At 42.3% G+C, this 25,291-nt stretch overlaps 1 protein-coding gene and 1 long non-coding RNA gene across 3 annotated transcripts in view; one reads left to right on the top strand and one right to left on the bottom strand.

Moving 5' to 3' along the window:
• The window catches only part of cntnap5a (contactin associated protein family member 5a), a 299,922-nt gene that overhangs the window by 68,063 nt on the left and 206,568 nt on the right, over nt 1-25,291 (top strand). Inside the window, exon 1 of one of the 2 annotated variants that reach the window (XM_047371008.1) lies at nt 12,405-12,623. The exons of the other annotated variant lie outside the window; for it this stretch is intronic. Within the exon in view, the coding sequence (XP_047226964.1) occupies nt 12,555-12,623 (69 nt within the window). The 5' untranslated portion in view covers nt 12,405-12,554. Of the gene's footprint in view, nt 1-12,404; nt 12,624-25,291 lie in introns of those variants that run through there. 2 annotated transcript variants of the gene reach the window in all.
• Nucleotides 23,166-23,709, bottom strand: LOC124871585. Its single transcript, XR_007039047.1, has 2 exons — nt 23,311-23,709; nt 23,166-23,226 (listed from the first exon to the last, which is right to left on the bottom strand). It is a non-coding gene; the product is annotated as an uncharacterized LOC124871585 (long non-coding RNA).

The following is a 25,291-nucleotide window of genomic DNA, read 5'->3' as shown; positions in this document are numbered from 1 at the left end:
AGAAGCTTCTCCAAATAAACAAATGACCAGCTGTACTCTTGAACTGGCATCTCTACAGTGGCACACAGGGCAAGCATCACATCCAATAAACTGGTTGGTACAGATTTTGCCACCTGTTGGCTGATACTATCCTGCAGATGTACAATTTAATTTACCAGTTTTCTTTCAATGTTTCTCACCTGTTTTTCACTTCAGGTGTTTGTATGACTCACTGCTGTACTCATCTGGTTTGTCTGCTGTCTGCCATTCTCCTACATTTTTCATAACAGCTTTAAATAGGAATATACTTTAAATACATTTTTAAAAATTAGTACACAATTAGATGAATTCACTGATTAGATTTAATCAATACATGTTTTTTTTACCAAAATGTAGAATTGCATATGATTTCATCACATAATAAAAAAACAACAACTGACAAACACTCCATTTCTTCTCTACTATTAACAAGCAAGATGCCAAGACAATTGACAAAACAAATACACATATTTTACAGTGTAATCTACTGAGGTTGTGCAATATTGCTGGCTCTCAGAATATGCAAGAACATTTAATTTCTTCTTGGTTTTAGTTTGGCAAATCTATCAATCACTTTTTTTAATTTAATTCCTCAACCAACTCTCTTTCAACTGACAACACTGCCAAATCATTAAGTCTCTCCTGGTCCATGGTGCGTTTGAGTAGTCGGAGAGCGCTAAATGACCTCTCACAACTGCAGCTACTCACTGGGATGGTCAGAGCTATTTGTAAAAGTGCCCTGTGTGATGGAAACATCATGGGATCAGGGAGTCTGAACACACTCTCAATGTCTGGAATACTTTCTGGATCCTTTCTGCTTAAAATGTTTTTAGCAACTAAGACCTCTTCTTGAGCAAGCTGGATGTTGTAATGTGAAGCTAATTTCTGAAGGAAGAGCACACAAAGGAATGATTCTGCTGTTGGGTTACATGCTTGGATCCCAATCATGATGTCTTTGGAAAGGCTGGGAAAACGATTGTCCAGCGCAGTTATCATTGAATCAGTACAGGGATAGAAAGGTTTCTGCATGAGTGGCTCTGAATCATTCAGCTGGTCAGAGCTGGATCCACTATACCCCTCCACAACAAAGCCTTCCACCTTTTTCTGTTTCCTTTTTGAACCCAAGCAAGGCTCCTGGATGTTGTTTTCTTTGCATACAGTTTTTGCCATGAAATTGATTTCTTCAGCCACATGCGATGTTCGCTGGCTTATCAGTGTGTCATGAACAGCTGTTTTGAAATGCAGACAAGTAGCCTTCCAGTTTCTTCAGGCCCAAGAATCTTTATTTTATTTTACCGTCCTGCTGAACATAAAGAATACATACAGCAAGCTGATCTGTGCGCCCATCCATGAATTCAGCCACCATTGCAGCATACATCTTTGATTCTTTAACCTCCTGAATTATTTGGTTGGTGACTTCTGTGGAGCAACAAGTAATAAGCTCATTTTGAGAGGAGGGTGAAAGGTATGTGGTGTTATCAGGAGTCTTATATCTCTGTAAGAAGGGATCAAACATTTGCAACAGTTTTGTAGTCTCTAGAAAATTTCCTTGATTGGAACTACCTTCTACCTCACTGTGACCACAGAGAGGAATGCCCCGTTTTGATAAAAAGGTGATAACTGAAACAATGCAGCAGAGATTCTCTTCTCTCACTAATTTCATTTACACATGCAGTTTGAAGCGGAACAACTATATCACCATGAATCATGCTGACTTTGATGCTCATCCATGCTGTCACAGAGACCTTGTGTAAAAAGGCCTTTTCATGGTCTCTATAGGAATCTAGACCCCTTTTCCAATTGCTGAAGCCAGTAGAAACTAAACCATCTTTATTAAGTCTGCATAACTGCTAAACAATCTGCAGCAGAAGCAGAATGCTGGTCCAGAAGAGCTGGTCATGATGGGCTTGATCTGGGAGACATAAAATGTGGGATGGATACGAAGACTTGAAGGCAGATGCAGACGGACAGCAGTGGGACTGACCACGGTCTCTATTTTATGAGGCCAGGTGAAACAGGGAGAAAGCTTTCTGGACATGGACTTGAGGGGACTGTCTTGAGACGACAACCAGACCTTTTGACCGGGGTGATATTCAGGAGCGGGCCTGCGCCTCTTATCAATGAATTTCTTGGTCTGTTCTGCAGTGCAGTGAAGAGCTTGAATGGTCGATTCCCAGATGTTCTTACAGCAGCAGATGTGGTGAAGGACTGAGGTGACTGCAATTTCTTCCTCATATGCAGGAAAAAGGGGTGGTTGATAGCTGATGGAAACCTTGAAGGGTGAGAAGCCGGTGGCAGAGGATTTGTGCAAATTATGGGCATATTCTATCCAAGGGATAAATGAGCCCCAGTCTGTTGGGTTGGTGGATGTGAGGCATCTGAGAGTAGACCCCAGCTGCTGGTTCATTCTCTCGGCCTGTTCGTTTGATTGTGGATTGTAGCCAGACGTTAATTACACTTTAGCTCCAAGAACTAAGCAAAACTGTTTCCATACCTGTGAGATGAACTGGGGTCCTCAATCTGAAAGTATGACCTGGGGGATGGCATGCAGGCAGAAGACATGCTTGGTGAGTAGCTTAGCTGTCTGGAGGGCGGATGGAAGCTTCCTTAGAGGAATAAGATGGCAGGCTTGACAGAAACGGTCAATAATGGTTAAGATGGTGGTCATATCTTGCGAGGTACGGAGGCCGGTCACAAAGTCAAGGGCGATGTGGGACCAGGGCCGTCTAGGAATGCTAAGGGGCTGGAGAAGACAAAAGGCGGTTGATTATTAGATTTATTTCAGGCACAGATAGTATAGGCATGAACATATTCCTTGACATCTTTGTGTAATGATGGCCACCAAAATCTGCTCGAGATCAATGCGGTGGTCCTGCTGGCTCCAGGATGGGCTGAAAATTTTGTAGTGTGGAACCAGTGAATGGGTCGAGGGCGGACAGACGAAGGCACATGGGTTCGATTGGGTGGTCCAGTTCCAATCTCCTATGTGAGTGAACCAATAGTCCATTTGGGGGGCAGAATAGGTGCAGGTTCCTTCTCCAAGTCATCTGCAGAGAACTGTCGGGACAGGGCGTCAGGCTTAGTGATCAGAAGATGATCAGCAGAAATGATCTGAGGAGCCACAGTATAAACACTGATTAGCCTGCCTGCATCTGTCTTTCTTCAGGGGAAAGGCGAGTGCGCCCCACCTGCATGGGTTCCGGGTCGGAACTGGGTGTCTGTGGTAGAGGTCTAATGGTTTGAGAAACATTAACGGGAAATTGGGGTCTCACAGCTGAATGCTCTATTCAGGACTTTCTTCTCTCTCTCATTCTGTTATCAACCCCTGTGGCTATGGCGATCTGTTCATTGAGAGTCTTAGGTTCATCTAAAAGTGCTAGTTTGTCCTTTAAAGTCTCATCCAAAGACTGGAGAAAGGCTGTTTTGAGATCACAATTGTCCCAACCAGTGGCAGCCGCTAAAGTGCGGAAAAACTCAGAGACAGGTCTGTATCTTTGCCTTAAGGACCATAAACGGTGAGCCGTACTCGTCTTATCTGCTTCACAAGAAAATGTTTGCCTAAATTCTTGCACAAACTCTTCAAAAGGGCAATCGAACTCATATACAGGTCCTTCTCAAAATATTAGCATATTGTGATAAAGTTCATTATTTTCCATAATGTCATGATGAAAATTTAACATTCATATATTGTAGATTCATTGCACACTAACTGAAATATTTCAGGTCTTTTATTGTCTTAATATGGATGATTTTGGCATACAGCTCATGAAAACCCAAAATTTCTATCTCACAGAATTAGCATATTTCATCCGAAATAAGAAAAGTGATTTTAATACAAAAAACGTCAACCTTCAAATAATCATGTACAGTTATGCACTCAATACTTGGTCGGGAATCCTTTGGCAGAAATGACTGCTTCAATGCGGCGTGGCATGGAGGCAATCAGCCTGTGGCACTGCTGAGGTCTTATGGAGGCCCAGGATGCTTCAATAGCGGCCTTTAGCTCCTCCAGAGTGTTGGGTCTTGAGTCTCTCAACGTTCTCTTCACAATATGCCACAGATTCTCTATGGGGTTCAGGTCAGGAGAGTTGGCAGGCCAATTGAGCACAGTGATACCATGGTCAGTAAACCATTTACCAGTGGTTTTGGCACTGTGAGCAGGTGCCAGGTCATGCTGAAAAATGAAATCTTCATCTCCATAAAGCTTTTCAGCAGATGGAAGCATGAAGTGCTCCAAAATCTCCTGATAGCTAGCTGCATTGATCCTGCCCTTGATAAAACACAGTGGACCAACACCAGCAGCTGACACAGCACCCCAGACCATCACTGACTGTGGGTACTTGACACTGGACTTCTGGCATTTTGGCATTTCCTTCTCCCCAGTCTTCCTCCAGACTCTGGCACCTTGATTTCCGAATGACATGCAGAATTTGCTTTCATCCAAAAAAAGTACTTTGGACCACTGAGCAACAGTCCAGTGCTGCTTCTCTGTAGCCCTGGTCAGGCGCTTCTGCTGCTGTTTCTGGTTCAAAAGTGGCTTGACCTGGGGAATGCGGCACCTGTAGCCCATTTCCTGCACATGCCTGTGCACGGTGGCTCTGGATGTTTCTACTCCAGACTCAGTCCACTGCTTCCGCAGGTCCCCTAAGGTCTGGAATCGGCCCTTCTCCACCATCTTCCTCAGGGTCCGGTCACCTCTTCTCGTTGTGCAGCGTTTTCTGCCACACTTTTTCCTTCCCACAGACTTCCCACTGAGGTGCCTTGATACAGCACTCTGGGAACAGCCTATTCGTTCAGAAATGTATTTCTGTGTCTTACCCTCTTGCTTGAGGGTGTCAATAGTGGCCTTCTGGACAGCAGTCAGGTCGGCAGTCTTACCCATGATTGGGGTTTTGAGTGATGAACCAGGCTGGGAGTTTTAAAGGCCTCAGGAATCTTTTGCAGGTGTTTAGAGTTAACTCATTGATTCAGATGATTAGGTTCATAGCTCGTTTAGAGACCCTATTAATGATATGCTAATTTTGTGAGATAGGAATTTTGGGTTTTCATGAGCTGTATGCCAAAATCATCCGTATTAAGACAATAAAAGACCTGAAATATTTCAGTTAGTGTGCAATGAATCTAAAATATATGAATGTTAAATTTTCATCATTACATTATGGAAAATAATGAACTTTATCACAATATGCTAATATTTTGAGAAGGACCTGTAGTTCGTGAAGCGGGCTTCACTCCATTTTAAAGCCTTGCCGGTCAATAAACCTAGAATATTCAATTCAATTCATTTTATTTATATAGCGCCAATTCACAACACATGTCGTCTCAAGGCTCTTCACAACAGTCAGGTTCATACATTCCAATTAATCCTAACCATTGAACATTGCAGACAGATTCAGTTATTTATTCAAATTGGATAAAAAGTTTTTGTGTCTAAGGAAACCCAGCAGATTGCATCCAGTCAGTGACTTGCAGCATTCACTCCTCCTGGATGAAAGAACAGATAAACTCTGAGCCAGTTTTCAAGGTTAGAGTCTGAAAGAGAGCACATAGAGTTAGTCACAGTAAAAGCTCAGTCAGTAGCCATGTCTAGGAGAGAGAAAGGGTTAAACACTGGGCTATGTGGATCATCGGTTAAGGGTGAGCATTAAGTTGTTGCCAGCAGAAGCTCGGACAATTCCCCTCTCCAGAAAGGTGTCACAGGTAGACACAGAGTCAGGCCAGGTGTAGCTTCTAGGAAGAGAAAAGAGAGAACAAAGTTAAAAGCTGAAATAACAGCAAATAATGCAAAATTGGAGAGTAGTGTGAGAATGTAGTGAAGAGGGTGAAAGTGGTCATTAAGTCCTCCAGCAGCCTAAGCCTATAGCAGCATAACTACACAGATAGTTTCAGTTCAGATTATTTAGTTAAACGGCACTTATTTACAACAATGTCGTCTCAAGGCACCCCACAAAGGGTCCCACTGATGGTCATTGTTATACTAAAAACCACAAGGATTGGGATACCTCTCTCTGTCAGACTGATTATTACCATTGGAAAAGAGAAGGGGTCATACAGGTAGCAGAAATGGAGGGTGTGTTTGCACCTCAACCATAACTGAGCCGGTTTAGGCTAAACCTGACTCCCCTTTAGTCCATCCAACAGGGAGGGAGGAAGGCTCCCTCCTTGATAAACTAAGCCACTCTAACTATAAGCTTTATCAAAAAGGAAAGTTTTAAGCCTAGCCTTAAAAGTACACAGGGTGTCTGCCTCACGGACCAAAACCAGGAGCTGGTTCCACAGGAGAGGAGCCTGATAACTAAAGGATCTGCCTCCCATTCTACTTCTAGAGACTCTAGGAACCACCAGTAAACCTGCAGTCTGAGAACAAAGTGCTCTGTTAGGAACATATGGAACAATCAGATCTCTGATGTACGATGGAGCTAGATCATTAAGGGCTTTATATGTGAGGAGGAGAATTTTAAATTCGATTCTGGATTTAACAGGGAGCCAATGAAGGGAAGCTAAAATAAGAGAAATATGATCTCTCTTTTTAATTTTCATCAGAACTCTTGCTGCAGCATTTTGAATCAGCTGAAGGCTTTTAACTGCATTTTGTGGACATCCTGATAGTAACGAATTACAATAGTCCAGCCTTGAAGTAACAATGCATGGACTAGTTTTCAGCGTCACTCCTAGATAGGATATTTCTAATTTTGGCAATGTTCCGGAGATGAAAGAAGGAAATCTTAGAAACCTGCTTAATATGGGATTTAAATGACATGTCCTGGTCAAAAGCAACACCAAGGCTTTTTACTTTATTATCGGAGGTCAATTTAATGCCATCCAGGTTAAGTGATTGACTAAGCAGTTTATTTTTTAAAGACTCCGGTCCAAAGACGACAACTTCTGTCTTGTCTGAATTTAGAAGCAAAAAATGTAAAGTCATCCAAGTTTTTATATCTTCAAGACATGCTTGTAGTCTATCTAACTAGTTGGGCTCATCAGGATTTATGGATAAGTAAAGCTGAGTATCATCAGCATAACAGTGAACATTTATCCTATGCTGCCAAATAATTTGACCTATTGGAAGCATATATATATATAGTAAAGAGAATTGGCCCAAGTACTGAACCCTGTGGTACTCCACAATTAACCCTGGAGTTTAAAGATGATTTATCATTTACATGAACAAACTGGAATCTATCAGACAGATAAGATTTAAACCAGCCTAGCGCTGTTCCCCTGATCCCCACAGCATATTCCAGCATTTTAAAGAGAATATTATGATCAACTGTATCAAATGCAGCACTGAGATCTAACAGAACCAGAACAAACACAAGTCCATTATCTGAGGCCTTAATAAAATCATTAGTGACTTTCAGCAGAGCTGTTTCAGTGCTATGATGAGCTCTGAAGCCCGACAGAAACTCTTCAAACAGGTCATTGCTGTGTAAATGCTCACACATTTGATTAGCAACTGTTTTCTCAAGAATTTTAGATAAGAATGAAAGATTGGATATAGGTCTGTAATTTTTCAAGTCATCTCGATCAAGCGAAGGTTTCTTAAGTAAAGGTTTAATTACAGCTACCTTAAAAGCTTGTGGTATATATCCATTTATTAAGGATAGATTAATCATATCTAAAATGGGGCTGGTAATCAGAGGGAACACTTCCTTGAATAATTTGGTTGGGATTGGGTCTAACATACAAGTTGAAGGTTTAGATGAAGCTAATATTTCTGATAACTCAGGAAGCTCCACAGGATCAAAACAGTCCAAACAAAATCAGGTTATGCAGTCATTTCCAATGTTGTCTCACTTGCTGAGGATGAAGTAATCATCTTCGGGAGTATTTCAAAGATTTTCTTTTTAATAGAATTAATTTTACTTAAGAAGAATCCCATAAAGTCATGGCTGGTAAGAGCTAAGGGAATGGATGGCTCAACAGAGCTATGACTTTGTGTAAGTTTAGCAACTGTACTAAAGAAAAACCTAGGATTATTCTTGTTCTCTTCTATTAATGATGAGAAATAAGCTGTTCTAGCTTGGCAAAGTGTCTTTTTGTATAACAGTAGGCTATTTTTCCAGATTAAGTAGGAATCCTTTAGGTGTGTAGAGCGACATTTTCTCTCCAATTTTCTAACATTGTGCTTTAAAGTATGCAGCTCTGAATTAAACCAAGGAGCTAGCCTCCTATGAATAATGACCTTCTTTTTCAAGGGGGCTGCATTGTCTAATGCATCACGCAATGATGAAGAAACACTATGAACAAGAGAATCAATTTGTGAAGGGGAAGAAACAAAATTATTGCCCTCCTTTGTGTTTTTCTGTGATAATGAGGAAATCAAAAGTGGAACAGATTCTTTAAAGGTTGTTACAGCATCGTCTGATAATGATCTACTATAATGAAATTGTCTTTCAGGCGTGGAGTACTTGGTTAAATTAAACTCAAAGATTATTAAAAAATGGTCAAACAGGACAGGGTTATGAGAAAATATTGTTTTGTCTTTACACTCAATGCCATATGTCAGCACAAGGTCCAGAGAATGAAGACAAAGGTGGGTAGGTTTGTTAATGATTTGAGCAAAGCCAATTGAGTCTAAGATAGAATTAAACGCTATATTTAGGCTATCACTTTCAGTGTCAACATGAATGTTAAAATCCCCCACTATAATAACTTTATCTGTATTTAACACTAAATCAGATAAAAGGTCTGAAAACTGATCCAAAAATTGAGAGTAAGGGCCTGGTGGACGGTACAAAACAACAAACAGAAGTGGTTTTAGTGCTTTGCAATTTGGATGAGGAAAACTAAGGATTAAATATTCAAAAGAGTTGTAGCTATTGATTGGTCTGGGACTAATCAATAAATCGGACTGAAAGATGGTTGCTATTCCTCCTCCTCGCCCAGTATTTCGAGGAATGTGAAAATTTTAACAATTAGTAGGAGTTGACTCATTTATAGTAACATAATCCTCTTGCTGCAGCCAAGTTTCTGTGAGGCAAAATAAATCAATCTGATTGTCACAAATCAGGTCACTAACTAACAAAGTCTTTGAAGAGAGAGATCTTATGTTCAGTAAGCTACATTTAATTGTTTTATTTTTCTTTTTAGTCTGAGTTGTGTTTATTTTTATAAAATTTTCCTGATTTCCTCCTTTTAGATTATTTTTTAATCTATTGAATTTTGGCCGTGGGCGAGACACTGTCTTAATAGGGTAATGGGTGGGTAACAGTACAGAAGCTGCAGAGAGGAGTATTAAACTACGACCCTGCTTCCTGGTCTAAACCCTGGGTTGTCAGAGTTTTGGAGAACTAATAAATTTGGCCAGATTTCTAGAAAGAAGAGCTGCTCCATCCAAAGTGGGATGGATGCCGTCTCTCTGGATCAGACCAGGTTTTCCCCAAAATGTTCGCCAGTTATCAATGTAGCCCACATTGTTTTCTGGACACCACCTAGACAGCCAGCGGTTGAATGACAGCATGCGGCTAAACATGTCGCCACTGGTCAGATCAGGAAGGGGACCAGAGAAAATTACAGAGTCCAACATTGTTTTGGCAAACTTACACACCGAAGCAACAATAACTTTGGTGACCTCCGATTGACGTACCCGGGTGTCATTACCGCCAGCGTGAATAACAATCTTACTGTACTCGTACTCGTACTCGTCGTTTTCCGCTTTATCTGGGACCGGGTCGCGGGGGCAGCAGACTCAACAGAGACGCCCAGACGTCCCTCCCAAGGAAGGCGCCCAGGAGGCATCCGGTATAGATGCCCGAGCCACCTCAACTGGCTCCTCTCGATGTGGAGGAGCAGCGGCTCTACTCCGAGCCCCTCCCGGATGGTCGAGCTCCTCACCCTATCTCTAAGGGAGTGCCCGGCCACCCTACGGAGGAAGCTCATTTCAGCCGCTTGTATCCGGGATCTCGTTCTTTCGGTCATGACCCAAAGTTCATGGCCATAAGTGAGGGTGGGAACGTAGACCGACCAGTAAATTGAGAGCTTTGCTTTTCGGCTCAGCTCTCTCTTCACCACAACGGACCGGCACAGCGCCCCCATTACTGTGGCAGCCACACCGATCCGTCTGTCGATCTCCCGCTCCATTCTTCCCTCACTCGTGAACAAGACCCCGAGATACTTAAACTCCTCCACTTGAGGCAGGAACTCCCCTCCAACCTGAAGAGGACAAGCCACCCTTTTCCGGTCGAGTACCATGGCCTCGGACTTGGAGGAGCTGATCCTCATCCCCAGCCGCTTCACACTCGGCTGCAAACCGCCACAGCGCATGCTGTAGGTCTGGCTAGAGGGGCCAGCAGGACCACGTCATCTGCAAAAGAAACGAATCCACTGGTCCCCAAACCCGACCCCCTCCGGCCCTTGGCTGCGTCTAGAAATCCTGTCCATAAAAGTTATGAACAGGACCGGTGACAAAGGGCAGCCCTGCTGGAGTCCAACATGCACTGGGAACAGGTCCGACTTAGCACGCAGCACGCTTGGCCTCACGGTACCCGTCAGACGCCTCAGGAGTCCCACAAGCCAACCACAGCCGATAGGACTCCTTCTTCAGCTTAACAGCATCCCTTACTGCCGGTGTCCACCACCGGGTTCTGGGATTGGCCGCCGCGACAGGCACCGCAGACCTTACGGCCACAGCTACAGGCAGCAGCATCGACAATAGATGCGGAGAACATGGTCCACTAGGACTCTATGTCTCCAACATCCCCCGGGATCTGGTCGAAGCTCTCCCGGAGGTGGGAGTTGAATACATCCCTGGCCGAGGGCTCCGCCAGACGTTCCCAGCAGACCCTCACTATGCGCTTCGGCCTGCCAAGTCTGTTCGGCTTTCTCCTCCTCCAGCGGATCCAACTCACCACCAGGTGATGATCAGTGGACAGCTCAGCCCCTCTCTTCACCCGAGTGTCCAAAACATGCGGCCGAAGATCTGATGATACGACAACAAACTCGATCATCGACCTCCTGCCTAGGGGTCTGGTGCCAAGCCACTGATGGACACCTTATGTTTGAACATGGTGTTCGTTATGGACAATCCGTGACTAGCACGAAGTCCAATAACAAAACACCACTCGGATTCAGATCGGGAGGCCATTCCTCCCGATCACACCTCTCCAGGTGTCACTGTCGTTCCCCACGTGGGCGTTTGAAGTCCCCAGCAGAATAATGGAGTCCCCGGGAGGGGCACTATCCAGCACCCCCGACAGGGACGCCAAGAAGGCCGGGTACTCCGCAATGCCACTCGGCCGTCGGCTGAAATGATAGTCAGAGACCTCTCCCCCAACCCGAAGCGCAGGGATACGACCCTACTGCACATCCACACTGGGGTAAACTCCACACGAGACGGCTGAGCTGGGGGGCAACACACAAACCCACACCAGCCCGCCGCCTCTCCCCGTGGGCCACTCCAGAGTAGAACAGAGTCCAACCCCTCTCAAGGAGATGGGTTCCAGAGCCCACGCTGTGCGTGGAGGCAAGCCCGACTATTTCTAGTCGATATCTCTCGACTTCCCGCACAAGCTCAGGCTCCTTCCCCCCCAGCCAATTACCAGAGTTGGCTTCTCAGCGGGTGTGACACTGAGCGGGGAAAATCTGTTAGAAACGCAGACGGGTTGGTGGTGACCTGTGGGCTGGGATCTAGGACTATGCTTTCTACGTACCGTCGCCCAGCCGGCCTGAGGCCCCGGCTGCGCGGGCTCTGCTGAACGACTGCTACGGGGAGCTACCCTCAGTGGCTCCGTGCTGGCTAAGGGGGCTCGGCTATCTGCTGGTTTTTCAACAGCGTGGAGCCGGGCCTCCAATTCCGACACCCTCGCCTCCAAAACTATAAAAATGCTACATTTATTACACGTATCATTATCACTAAAGGAAGCAGAAGAGTAACTGAACATCTGACACAGAGAGCAGGAGAGAGGAGGAGACTCAGAGAGAGAAACAGCAGAACGGGTAGCCATATAAGATATCTTCACGTCATCATGTGGGAAAGATTGTGGGTAGCGGTTGAAAGCAAGAGTACAATGAATGAGAAAACCCCACAATTACCCACCTCACCGGAAAACTTCTCCGAGTTAGGGGAAATGATGTCGTGTGAGTGAGGAAGCTGCTGTGAGACCGGGGATGCCGTAGCAGACCCCCGCAACCATCTGCAGTTGCAGGGTCTTTCTGTTCAAAGTATGTTGTAACATTGAAGCAATCTGCTCAAGCTGCTGGTTAGTGTGCCTCTGCTGCTCTGAAAGGGAACGAAGAGTAGAGCCGTGAGACTGTATTTGGTGGGTGTGTTCAGAAAGGGTTCTCCTGAGCACATCTGCTGGGTCTAGCTGGCCTGAGTGTTCTGTCATGATTCCAGGTACGGATTTGACCCACATGCAGAAATACACTCAGGAGAAATTCACAGATTTAAAGAGGTTTATTTTCACAGGAGTTATTATGGGGAGAGAACCAGGACCGGTAGATCACCAACTGCACAGAGAAGGGGAGAACAGGTAAGTCATGAGTGATAATATGAATATAGTTACTAAAGTAATATGTGTCGCTTATAGGGAGAGATGACTGAACCACCAGGGGGAAAGAGAGATGTGGAGTCTTGGAGCACAAGACCGGAGATGATTGAGGAGGTAAGTTAATCCAAGGTAAGCTGGTCTTTGGATACTTGAAGGTGGTGCTCGGGAAGTTAGGTCAAGCACAGTCTGTGGTGTGTGAGATGGTTGTGTGGAGCGCCCAGTGGAGGTACTTGCACGAGAGCACGTTGGAGGGTGAACAGGGTTCGCTTATGATTGAGGCCAGTTCATTGCAGAGCCAGGAAGCTGCCAGCTTGAAATTTGTCCGGAGAAATAACTGGAGGCTTGAATCTAGACCCAGAACGTTCTTAATCCAGGAGTCAGGAAACAGTGAATCCACAAATCAGGAATCGAACTGGAAACTTAATCAGGGCTTAAAAGCAACCTGAGGAGGAAGATACACGTAGGTTAGTGGAAGCACTGAGAAAACACGAAGCTTAGATACAAAAGCTAAGGTCAAGCAAATGTTTTTGCAGTTTCTAATTTTTTTTACTGGAGCAGACGTTTATTAATAACCACAAGGGGGGAGTAATTAAATTCCCAATGATGAATGTCCTGGCATTAGGGTTTTGTTGTTGTGCAGCTGGGAAAGTAAAGCTGGGAAATAAAGCAGCCATTGTGGTCCTGTGTTGTTGTCGATATTTCACCTGTAATATTTGGGAATATTGTTCCTGTTAAGATACAACATTATTCTATTGATTGTTTATGTAGTCAATTAAATTATAAAGAAATGTGCTTTTTTGTTTTATAATTCAGCTTTTCTGTACCTATTGTGCAATTATGAACAATTACGAACAACAGATGAAAGAACATTATTTGAGCATTGGTGTTCAGTAACATCAAGCTCTGCACATATATGAAATAAACACAGAACGTTCTACTAAAACTACCAAGCAACATGAGGGAATAAGGAAATCCAATGAACTATTTACAAATGAAGGAAAAATGGAACCAATATGATGCAGTATCACAGTGTGGATATTTATATGTGAGAAACATTTATATTTGAGGAATTTGTAAATTGGGTCAAATTAGTTTTAAAACGAGTTAAAAACAATCTGTGTGGCCACTTGGTTGCTTGTAGGGCGGCAACTAATGATTATTTTAATAATTGACTAATCTGTCGATTATTTTTTACGATTAATCGATTAATCGTTTAATCGTTTTTTATTTATTTACTGTTTCTGTCATTAACAAAGCAGCGCCCACATCTGCAACATTAAATTAACATTAATTAAATTAACAGTATTTAGCATGTTTGGTTTCTTATTAGGTATATGTTTTTTTTTACCGCGCTGGGTCTTCCTCTCCCGCTTCAACTCCGACATGCTTTCATCTCTGATGTTCATGTAGAGAAGTCGTGCTTCTGTGCCATGCCAGACCGTTTTTGCATATCTTGCAGGTCACTCGTCTATTTACTGCATCTAGGGTGAAGTGCTCCCATACTTTCGATGTCTTTGTTCGTGTTGTTTTTCCTTCTGTTTTCTCGTTTGTCCCCCTTTTCTTCCTTAAGTGTTCGTGCTCCACCATCTTCCTCAGTGCAAATGTGTTTGTGCCGCGTATAGATCCATGTGCGTGGAATGTCGTGGAAAACAAGGCCAACTATCAGCTGATTTCTTCTTCTACTGCTCTAACGGTAGATGACAGTGTTTGGTGGTTCATTACTGACACACATTGGCCACAAATGTAAATGACTGTTAAAAAATAGACCTCATACGGCAAAACGTGATTACAAAGCAACTAATTGATGACTAAATTAGTTGACAATTAGTTTAATAATCAATTTTAATCGATTAAATCGATTAATTGTTTCAGCTCTAGTTGCTTGGCGGAACAAATAAGTAATGGTTGCTGCTCTCAGTAGCAGCTGGGAGGGGAGAAACCTTATGCTCGGTCTGTATGCTTCAGGCATGCAGAGCTGCTGTTTCAAAGCTGTCTTCTTCAGTCAGTGGGAAAACCGCTTCGTCTTCCCTTCCAGTGGAATCTCTGGCTCAGATTCTTTTTGTGCAAAAGTTCAGAATAAAAGGTTAAGACACATTGTCTTAATTACCCCCGTGATTTGCTGGATGCACATACATGGACATTCTTCAACTGATGGATACACGAACATCAGATCGAAGTCAACTTTGGATTCCAGGATTCTTTGAAGTCTTACTCGCCATCAAGTTTCAAGAACAGTCAGGTGGTTGCATGCTGTCTCCCCGATGCTGTCAGCTGTACCGCTGTGGGTAAAAGAGAAAGAGGTGTGGTTGAGAGAAGTGTTTTGTTAGTGGCTCCATGACATCATGAAGATTCTAGCTGGTACTCCTCCTTCCTGAGCTGTACTAAAACCAGGTAAATGCTATGAATTTAAGGATTCATTTAGGGAGTTTTTACCAGTCTCTTTGCTTGTATACAGTTCATTCCACATTTCATCCTGTGGTTGGGCAACACGTGTACCATTTTGGATTTCCATGTGTTATGTCACGGCAGTCTTGATGCATATTAGATTTTCTGTTCGTCTTCCTAATGCAGCTTTTAAGAAAGGAGTGTGGGGGTTTATGCTAGCTTGCACGCTCCTAATTTGGCTCCTAACATTACCATGTGCTTCCAGAATATCTTGTGTAAACTAATGTTAGTTTGTTTTTGTCCTGTTCCATAAACTTAGGGCTTTATTTGAACAGCATAATTATGATGAATATTACACGCGGCATGTTTCCCACACAAGCAGTGTAATGTGCATGGCCAATAATATTGATAGCCATACACACAAAATAGGGTTTGGTTTGAGAATTAGCAAATAAAAAAAGTACCACCATACAGCAGGCCGGCTAATTCTATGTTGTCAAGAAGAATAGGCAAAGAATTGCCTTTAGTCTTGTGTTGCAGGATATTGCATTTATTTCTGTGCTCTGAAGGCCCTGCAGCCTCGACAGCATGGTAGGTCTGTGTCAAATAACATCCTCTCACTTTCTCGAACACTGTTCAAGGTGTGGGAAGTGTCGGCTGTCAACGCAATTATTATGCTGCCTCTTTTTGTCCTCCATGTAAACTCCCAACAGCCTGTTCTTGGATTCAGAGGCTAAGAAATAGCCCCATGTTGGCACTTGTCATTAATTCTTTATTGTGTTTGCCCTAGTTATGTCAAAGGCTGCCAACAGGATGTTAAATTGTAATTCACATTTTTTTCTACTTGACAGTCCAATTAGCAGAATGGGTAGTTGCCTACTGGCATGTTGCTGTTGCAAAGTGTTTTTTTTATTGTACTGAAATTAAAAGAGATGAGAGGGTGAACAATATGTGTAGCACTGGTCTGAATTATTTATTTTTCCGCACCTTTTTAAAAATAGATTATCTGAAATGCATTCAAATGTAAGAATCAGAAAGCAAGAGACTAAAATAAGAAAGTTTTCACTTGGAACCAGGCTGGCGTTTTTTTCCACAAGCCTAGTAGGATCAAAAAGTGTGCAATGTTCAGCTATACAGTTATTGCTAGGTATGGCTGGGGTGCAAAGGCATCAAACCTGTCATCAAAGGTGTATATACAACCTCCCTCCTCAAAAGACAAACAGCCAAAGGGTTTTTCATAGAATGTAGCTTAAATCTGTCAGAAAAGGCATTCATGTCTCCAAAGGAGGCCACTGCTAATGAACATAATCGTCATACATTTATCGCAGCCATTTTTAAATGAATAAGCTCTTATGTTCTTCAGATGCAGTGTTGTCTAAGAGAGCCACACAAGGCACATCTGTGCAATGTTTGCTTTATTTACAAGTGCAATGGTAAATCAGACAGAAAGTGACAGACTGTATCACATGGGTCCACAGTGCTCTAAGGCACCACAAGGGCAACACTGCAGGTGTTGCTGCATTTCTGCAGCTCACTGTCAGAATAGAGGAAAGCACAGTGAGGTGTTCCTGAATAAGGAGAAGGACCTCACACATGTGGGGCAGTGCCAGTAATAAGTTGCCAGATGTCTTTTGCAATTCTGCTGAAAGAAAAGTTGACGAGTGAGGTGTTACCACCTGCTAAACATAGTGACAAAGTTGCCAAGTTAGCAACACTTGTGTTATTTTGGGTTTTTTTGGGCTTCTAAATGTCAGTTTAAGCAGTTAAAAAAAAGGAAATCAGTTTAAGCTATCAATTCGTAGCAAAATTAATATTTGACTGTAAAGCTTCTATTAGCTATTAAAGCTATTAAAGATAGAGTTCTACATTATCACATCTACACTTCCTTTAAAACCAGTATGTTATTTTTAAATTCCAAAGTAAAGCGCCTCTGCCAGATTTGTCAGTTTGTACTCATATCTCAAGACTAGCTGTTATCATTTCATCTAGACCTAGTTTTATTCTCTGGAGATAAGGTCATACTTCCATGTACATTGCCAGTTTACCAGTTTATTATTACCTATTTTTAGGTATTTTAAGAGAAAATCACAAAAATACTAAGATATCACAAAATTTAATTATTTTCCAAAATATAAGAGGAAACATAATTTATATAATCCCATGTCAAAGGAATAAAATGACATTAAAATGTCCGTTAAAAATGGACTATGATTATAAAACATGACAACAACATACTGTCCGTTTAGTCAACACTTGATAAATTGCTACTAAATAAATACATTTTTAACTGAATTATCAATAAGTCATTTCAAAACAGAGTGAAAGCAAGCTAAGGTTAGCCTAGCTCCTCAGCAAACATCTCCTTGTACAAATATCTTAAGAAAAGTTAGATAAAAGTTAGTTAATTTACAGAAGAGTTTTTGTAGCTATTTGAACTCCTGCTTCATTTGTCACAACTGCTCAGAATGATCACCTAGCACCTGGCGTGTCACATAATTGAGCATCATTAACAAGTGGCAAACATATGTGGAAATTAATCAAATGATAAACTTAGAAAAAGGTATTTAAATCAATTCAAGATCAGAAGATGATTATACTTGTCACCACTGGCTTAGCCTTTGTGTAGAGGAATTTTTGTAATGACCTATTTTTGCTAATCCTTATATATTCTTACAAAATGTTTATCAGTATGTTTAAATGCAGCCTGTGTGTGACCTGTGTGACAATGTGCAATTAGGGAGCTAGGGGTTAAGTTGGGGTTATCTGTGAATCCATTGGGCAGGAACTAGGAACCGGCTAAACACATGCCTGCGGAGACAAGATGCTGGAGTTCAGAAGGTTGTCACATTCCCATGTTGTATGGCTTTGTGTGTGTGTGGGTTGCAGTGGGGGGCTGATAATGGCTATAAAAGATTCTGAATGGTAGCTGAGCTTCAGGGTGTCATTGTAAAGCCTGACAGTTTTCTCTGCACTCTCCTGCTGAACCATCTCATAAATGTTTTATCTTACTATAACCAACTGGTTATTTTACAATGTTATTTAAATGTTTAATTTCTGCCACAAACGTGGTGTCAGAAGAGGGATTCCTTGAGTGGTCATTGAGGATGGTGACCGGGTGACTAGCAATCCTGGAGGTAGAACTCCTGCCTCTTACATCGCATAGGTCTTTGGGAAGGGAGGACCAGACCACCTTTTACGATCGCCACTGCTGGAATCCTAAAAGCCCTAGACTTTTGCATCCATCATGGCTCATCAGATTCATATTAAGGTTTCAAAAAAAGAAAGGGTTGAATTCCTGTCAGCTGTGACACTCCCTCTGGCTGAGCTATATTCCTCAGCTCAACATGCTTCAACACTTGGAGCCTAAGCTACTTTGCTGTTTGTTGTGTATTCGGTAACATTAATTTTTTTTTATTTTTTTTTTTAAACTTTGTATTTTAGTAACATCCTGGTGTTTTTTTCTAACCTTTAATCTTTAGATAACTGGTGATACTGACTTTGAACATTTTCCATTGGCAAGACATTAGCATACTTTATTTTGGAGACAGGCAGTCTGTCTGGCTGCCTGTCTCTACCCCCGGAAGTAAGTGGAACACCTCCTGGGTCCAGGGTCTAGTTGCACCTCTGGGGTATCAGTACCTCGAACTGGGGGGATAGAGTAAATATGGGGAGCCATGGTCCTCCTGGGGTTCCCATGCTCTGGGTGGCCTTTGGATGACTGTGGCTCAGACCTCCTCCGTGGCCACAGGTGGGGGGGCAGGTCTGTGGCTCCTCACACTCGCTATTGGATGTTTGTATGGAGAAACCTTATACACACAAGCATGCTCACACTCACATGTGCCCTTTTCTGTTGCTGTTGTATAAGTTTCTGCAGGTGTAAAAGCAGTCTAGTCTCTTGTATTCTGTTTATCCTTCTTTCTCTCTATTCCTTATTTCTTCCCTCCCTTTTTCCCTTGACTAACCCTAACCCTTTGCCTGATCTTGCCTTAGTGTTACTCTGACAGAGATGACATGTTTAAAGAAAAAAAAAAAAGAATGAAATAGAGAGCCATGTCATAAAGTGTGGTTTATTTGTGAAAAACAAAACTTCTTTAGCATAATGCATAATATTTACCTGACTCTACTGCAGATATATATTATACTAAGAAATAAAATAAGCACAAACTAAAAAACATAGTATTCAAGATGTTTAAAACACCTGGGAGAATATTTCAGAAACTGTTACAGTCAGGATATAAGATTGTTTAAATAATTTATATCTTTTTAAAATAACGTTTATATGGTTGAAAAAGCATACTTTATTGTTACAAATTACAGTATCTTTCAATAAGTGTTTCTAAAATAAAGATGGATAACCACTTTAAATGAGTAATATGGAATATGTTTTCATTATGAGACAACATACTTTTTTAAATTCTTGTAAACAGTAAAGAACTGTCTTTTCTCATATTATGTCTGAAATGGTATTGAAGATGTAATGCAAAGACAAGATAAGGTAATATGTGTACCCATCAGTGGTGTGACCCGGAGCTATTACACTGTAACTGACTGATGACAGAGGCTGACTTCCTTTCATTCAGACTTCACTAATCCTGGGCAACCTTTTAAAGCGTCTAAAGAAAAGTAAACATTTAAATCGGTCATGAGCAGCCTTCATATTTCCTGTAATAAGTGCATGTTTGTACAGGCACCACTTCTGTTCACTTGAAGGATGGATGGCAGTGATTAAAAGCCAGTTTGTGTGCAGCCCATGACCTGGCCTGACTTCAGCTCACTCTAAGAACTTTTGACAGGTTCCATCTCACACCCGTCTATAAGCTCAAAGGTAACAGCTTACTGTCAACAACTGAACAGAAGGGAACTAATGAGACAACAGAATCTGCTGACTTTACTGTGAGATCTAAGGCTTTTGGAGCCGGGTCAAACTATGGAGATGAAATATTTAGTTACGCATCATATCAAATGTCCAGACGTAAAAATGTTTCAGCAGAAACCCTTCCATCTGAATACTATCCAACACTTAGAGGTAACAATTATCTGAAAAAAGCTATCTTCATCCACAAAAGTAGGAATGTGAGTTTAAATATAGCATATAAGAGCAAAAACAACAGAGCTACTCCAACATGCTGTCACCCTGAGTGGCATAATTCTAGTAGTGTCAACAAAACCATGTTGTTCCAACGCAGCATTAACAGTTATGTGTCAGAAAAACGGTTGTAGTGCCCTTATTTCTTATATGAGTTTTATAAAATAGGGCTCAAATTAAAGCTGGAAAAATTGCAGATATTTGTTTGTTGGTTTCTGGCTTTAATTCTGGGATTTCTAAACTGTTACAGGCTATTAAAAGAGGGTTCATATAAGTCCTGTCACCTAGGCCCAGACGCAGACTGGCCGTTACATTTCCCTTTGGCCTGGCCGCTGGTCTGGCATGCTCATCTGTCGCAGAGTGGCAGGACCAAAGGCTCAGTTTTGGTCGTGCTTGATTTTTTAAGTAAACAATCCATGCCATTTGTGTGTCTCACTCAGGTATCTACCTTGCTGAAACTCCCAAACTGAGGATAGACACCCCCTCCCCTCCTTTCTGTCTGTTACAGCCGTGCAGAGCCACACAGAGAAACAGCCAAAGGGTAATGAGGAGCAGAGAGGGAGAGTATAAAAAATAAGAAAGCACTGGCAGCCAATGAAGCAAAATTATGTAAGTTAATATTTGTTCATACAGGAGGAGGTAAGACATAAACACTAGTGGCCAAGAATTAAAATACTAGCTTAATGAGGAGGTTAGTTCCATTGTGAATAATCTAAAGGAGCTAACACGTAAAAAAAAACTAATGTTAAGTTTTAAAACAATAGCAAATTTTAGAAACTGATTAACGAAAAAAATCTGCAAATATTGGGTTGGGATGTGTTTTGTTGCCCCGCTTGCCTGGTTGTGGCTGCGGTTCAGTGCCAGGCATCGGGGACTGGATGCTCTGTTGGCTTTGCACCGTGGGTTTGGGGGTGGTTGGGCATGTTGGTCAAGTGCCCTCCTTTGTGTGGCGTATTCTGGTTGCACTGCTCTGCCCTTTTTGCTGTAGTTGGGCCGCACTGTTGGTTGTTGATGCGCACGCTTCCAGCTGGCTCCATTTTGTTGGGGGTCGTTGGCTTCTTCGGGTCGGGGCCTGGGTGTCAGGGCTGGGGATCGGGATTTGGGTGGTTCCTGGGGGTGTTGGTTCCGGTTTTTGGTCGGTTCTCAGGGTCTGGTCCCTGTTCCTAGCCTTTTGTCCGATGGATGTGTCTATGCCACTGTCCTTTGTTGGAACTCAGCGAACAGGGTTGCCTACTGCGGTCAGTCGGGGAGCTGGCTCCCTGGGAGAGCATTTTGTCCCCCAGTCCTTCCCTCCTCATCCCCGGACACCTCCCTCTGTCCACTCCATCACACTACCACTCATGTAGGGCCTTCGGTGCGCCATTTGAGTCCCGCAAGGGTTTTCCATCTCTGCAGTCCCATGGCAGCCTGTGCCCCAATTGTATTGGACAACTTAGACACTCTCATTTATAACATTTTCATGGCAATCACATGTAGGGCCTTGGGGGTGGGCACGCTCAATGGCATCAAGAGGGAGGGTATTATATTAACCTAACCTCTGGTGCCTGCACTCACCTCTAAGGGTTAAGTTGCATGTAGACACATGAACACATTAATTGATGCATTAATTGATGATTTTCTTTTCACCATAAAAACAAAATGTTTCTCCTTGAGTAGGAGGTAATTCCTTAGAACCCTTCTAGCCCATGTAGTATCACTGCATCAGATGAGGATCTTGCCAAAAACAGTTGAAGCAAACAAATGTCCTCAATGTGACTCGTCTTTTGAGAACCATAACAGCCTCTGTAATATGTTCCAACAATCCTACTCATAATGGCTGATTCTTTCAAAATAGATGTTTGGAACAATGCAATTTAGTGACGACAGTGCAAACCCTTCATTTTACCAACATCTATCAAATATAGTGACCAAAGGGTAGCTCAAATTTCCTGTAAGCTGTGCAACATTGGTCCAGTTAGAAGCACCATTACCACTGTGGTTGGAGAAAGGAAATTAGCTGCATAAAATTACTCTTTGGCGCTCAGGCAAACACATTTTAATCCTTAGATCCTTATCTACCTGAATCGTTAACATGCATGAAAGTTAATGTTTAAATACCCCCCAAGAAGAAGAATTTGTTTCACACATTTATTATACTGCTGCATTAAAAAGAGATTATTAAATAAGGCTTTGTAAGGGTAATGAAGAATTATATAAATTTCCTGTTAAAACACATCTGTCTTCGAATCCATGGATTTTTGCAGAGACCATACAGTTAATAACCTCAGAAGGATATTGCACACATCATACAGGGTCTTTGGTTAAAGCAGGCACTGCTATTTCCAAAGGATTTATTTAAACTGCAGAAACCAAACGGTCAAAGGTTTGAAAAACAGATGTATGTTTCTTAGACATTCTCAAACATTCCCTGCTGCTCCACACTATACATGTTTTCATTCAGAGGAAATAATATTCAGTTGTGTTTTTTTTAAGATATTGCTCACATAAAGAGGAGAGGTAGGGGGTAATGATGAGGTTAGCACTGTCAGGAATGTAAGAGACAAAACAAGCATGTAAGTTTTTACAGAAACATTAAGTTTAATTGTACAACACATGATCAGAGGGTGTCACGGTATAGTGCTGGATAATCAGGATAAAGCAAACTGAGAAAATAAATTCAAAGCCCTTAAAACATCCAACCTTTAACCTCAATAAAATGCTATTTTCTTCAAATACAGTTGAAACCAGATATTCACATACACTGCATAAAACAAGCAGACCATTTGTTCTAATTTCTGACATCACCCTAATCATTGCATATTTAAGGTCAGTTAGGGTTATCAAATTTACTCCTATTTCCTACAAGAAAACAGAGACATCATTTTATTAACTTTTTTAACATTTATATACACCAAATTCCTATGTCTTTAAACAATTTGGGAAGGCTAAGATGACGATTTCATGGCTTTCTTAGTTAAATGAAGGATCACTTGTGGGTCTATTTAAATATAACACCTCAAACACTGTGCTTCTTTGTGTGATATCATGGGAAAATCCAGAGAAATAACTCAAGATATCAGGCAGAGAATGTCTATCTCCAGATGCCTGAAGGTGCCACATTCATCTGTTCAAACAATAACATCCAAGTATAATATAGCTGTCATTTTCAACACAGTTTTGACCCACATACAGAAAACATTCAGAAGTAATGTTTTAACATGTTTTATTGTCAGCGAAGTAATAAGGCATAAGAACTGGAAACTCCAACTGTATGGGAAGAAAGGAGAAGGAACTGGTGAATAAACGAACAATATATTGTAACTGATTTTAGTGATCTGAGAAATGGCTTACTAAATTGCTGTTGCTTGAACCACCAGGGGTAGAGGGATTCAGAGTCTTAGCTTGTGAAGTGGGGTTGTCCAGTTGTCTTCTCAGTTGCTGGTTAGGTGCAAACCAGTTGAAGCACAGGTGCCAATGATTGCTAAGGAGGGAGGAACAGGGTACGCTTATGCCTTGCTCCTGGGGTTGAAGGAAGCAAGAAGCTGCCAGCTTGATCCGTGTCCAAGAGGTACAGACGGTAGGCAGAGAAATCCACAAGATGTTTGATCCAGTACTCAGTAGATAATTATCCAGATTGTTCAGAGAACCTCCGGAATGAAGTCAGAACTCAGCAAAGTACACAAAGCCTCAGGCAAAAACCTGCGAGGGAACAAACTCAAGAGTTACTAAGAGCACATGAAACGAAGCAAAAATCAGGAGAGGCTGAGCTTGTTACCACTAAGGCAAACACTCTGGCATCGAAGTACTGACAGCTTCCCGCTTAAGTACTCCTCCATGTAATCAGTAGATAGGTCACACCTGTCTTCCAGCACACCTGAGAACCTCCAGCACCAACTGAGAAACACCGAAGCCATGAAACGTACACCATATACACACACACACACACACAGACTCTGAGAATAGCGATGTTCACCTATCATAATGTTAACAGACAGGTTCTGTGTCCCAGAGAGGATTTTGTTTCATTATGGATTGCCTGTGTCAACCATAGAAAATGGTACACCCAAAATGGTACCCCCTACACCCCTACACCCACCGATGCACCCAAGCCCTCCTGGCCCAGTCAGGACCCCAGCTCGGGGGCAACACGCCCCAGGAACGCAGAGCCCCCAAGCCCAGCCCAGACCCACCCAGGAGCAGCACGGCCACCAGGGCAGTAACCTATGTCTGCCTACACAGGCTCCCCAGAAGCATCGCCTGCAGCCACCACATGCCGCCCCCAAGAGCTACAAAAGCCCCACCCCAGTTGGGGCCACAGCCCCTGGCGCCAGACCCCCAGCAACCCCAAACCCATAGACCCCCAACAAGCAAACTGAGGGAGAAGGTGAAATACTACGTCTCAGACACTTTCAGAAGTCTTCACATATCAGGCACCAGAACCTCTGATAGGGTGTACATAACAATAGTGCGTGAGTTTTAGGAACTCTAGTACAATTGATGGCATTTGTAACCCAAAGTTTTTAAGCCTAAATTTATGTTTTATTATAGATTTAATTTCTTGATATTCTAAAAATGTATTCTTGTCCATCCCATATTGTATAATTAATCTGTTAAATGGGATGAACTGAAGTTCTCCAAATATATTTTCCAGGTATTCAGATATTCATGCATTTTATGCCTTTAATATCTTTAGCTTGCCGGATTGCTGCCACTAGTGGTAGCAAAATCACAAATAAATAAGGAAGAAAGTGGGCATCCCTGCCTGGTGTCCCTCTGAAAATAGAAGATGGAAGATGTTTGGTTATTTGTCCTGATACATGCCACCGGGGAACTGTATAATAATTTTAACCAGTTAATGAAAGAGTTTCCAAAACCACAGTTAGCTGGGGTGGGTTTGGATGAAGAGGATGCCATGCATCAGAAAGTCCGTAATCACTCATGTACTGTTTAACTAGATTTATTGATTGCCAACTGCGCTGAGTCCCAGTTGTGCTCAGCCTGTCTAATTCTTCATTTAGACCAAAGTTGAGATGGCCCCCAAGAGGAAGTGAGCAATCCAAGTTTTCAGACTGCAGAAAAAAAAAAGAATGGAAGAATTGAAGGTCATCAACATTTGTACCATTGAGAACAGATACCGATTTCCAGGTACCGGGCATCGGTACCAGCACACATAACCATCAATCAACAGTTTCATTGGTGTTTTTGTTTTATTTTGTGTATGAGGCCAGGTGGTTCTATTGTGCAATTGCCAAAAATAGTGCAGATATTACAGTGGCTTGTTGTTATAACCAACAAGTAAGTGAGCTAAGCTTAGATAGCAGGTTTTTCTATG

The sequence above is a fragment of the Girardinichthys multiradiatus genome, chromosome 7 (assembly GCF_021462225.1).
Source record: "Girardinichthys multiradiatus isolate DD_20200921_A chromosome 7, DD_fGirMul_XY1, whole genome shotgun sequence".
Classification (NCBI taxonomy): Eukaryota; Metazoa; Chordata; class Actinopteri; order Cyprinodontiformes; family Goodeidae; genus Girardinichthys; species Girardinichthys multiradiatus.
The sequence above is the reverse complement of the archived record's forward strand: the minus strand, read 5'-3'. Positions and strand labels throughout refer to the sequence as shown.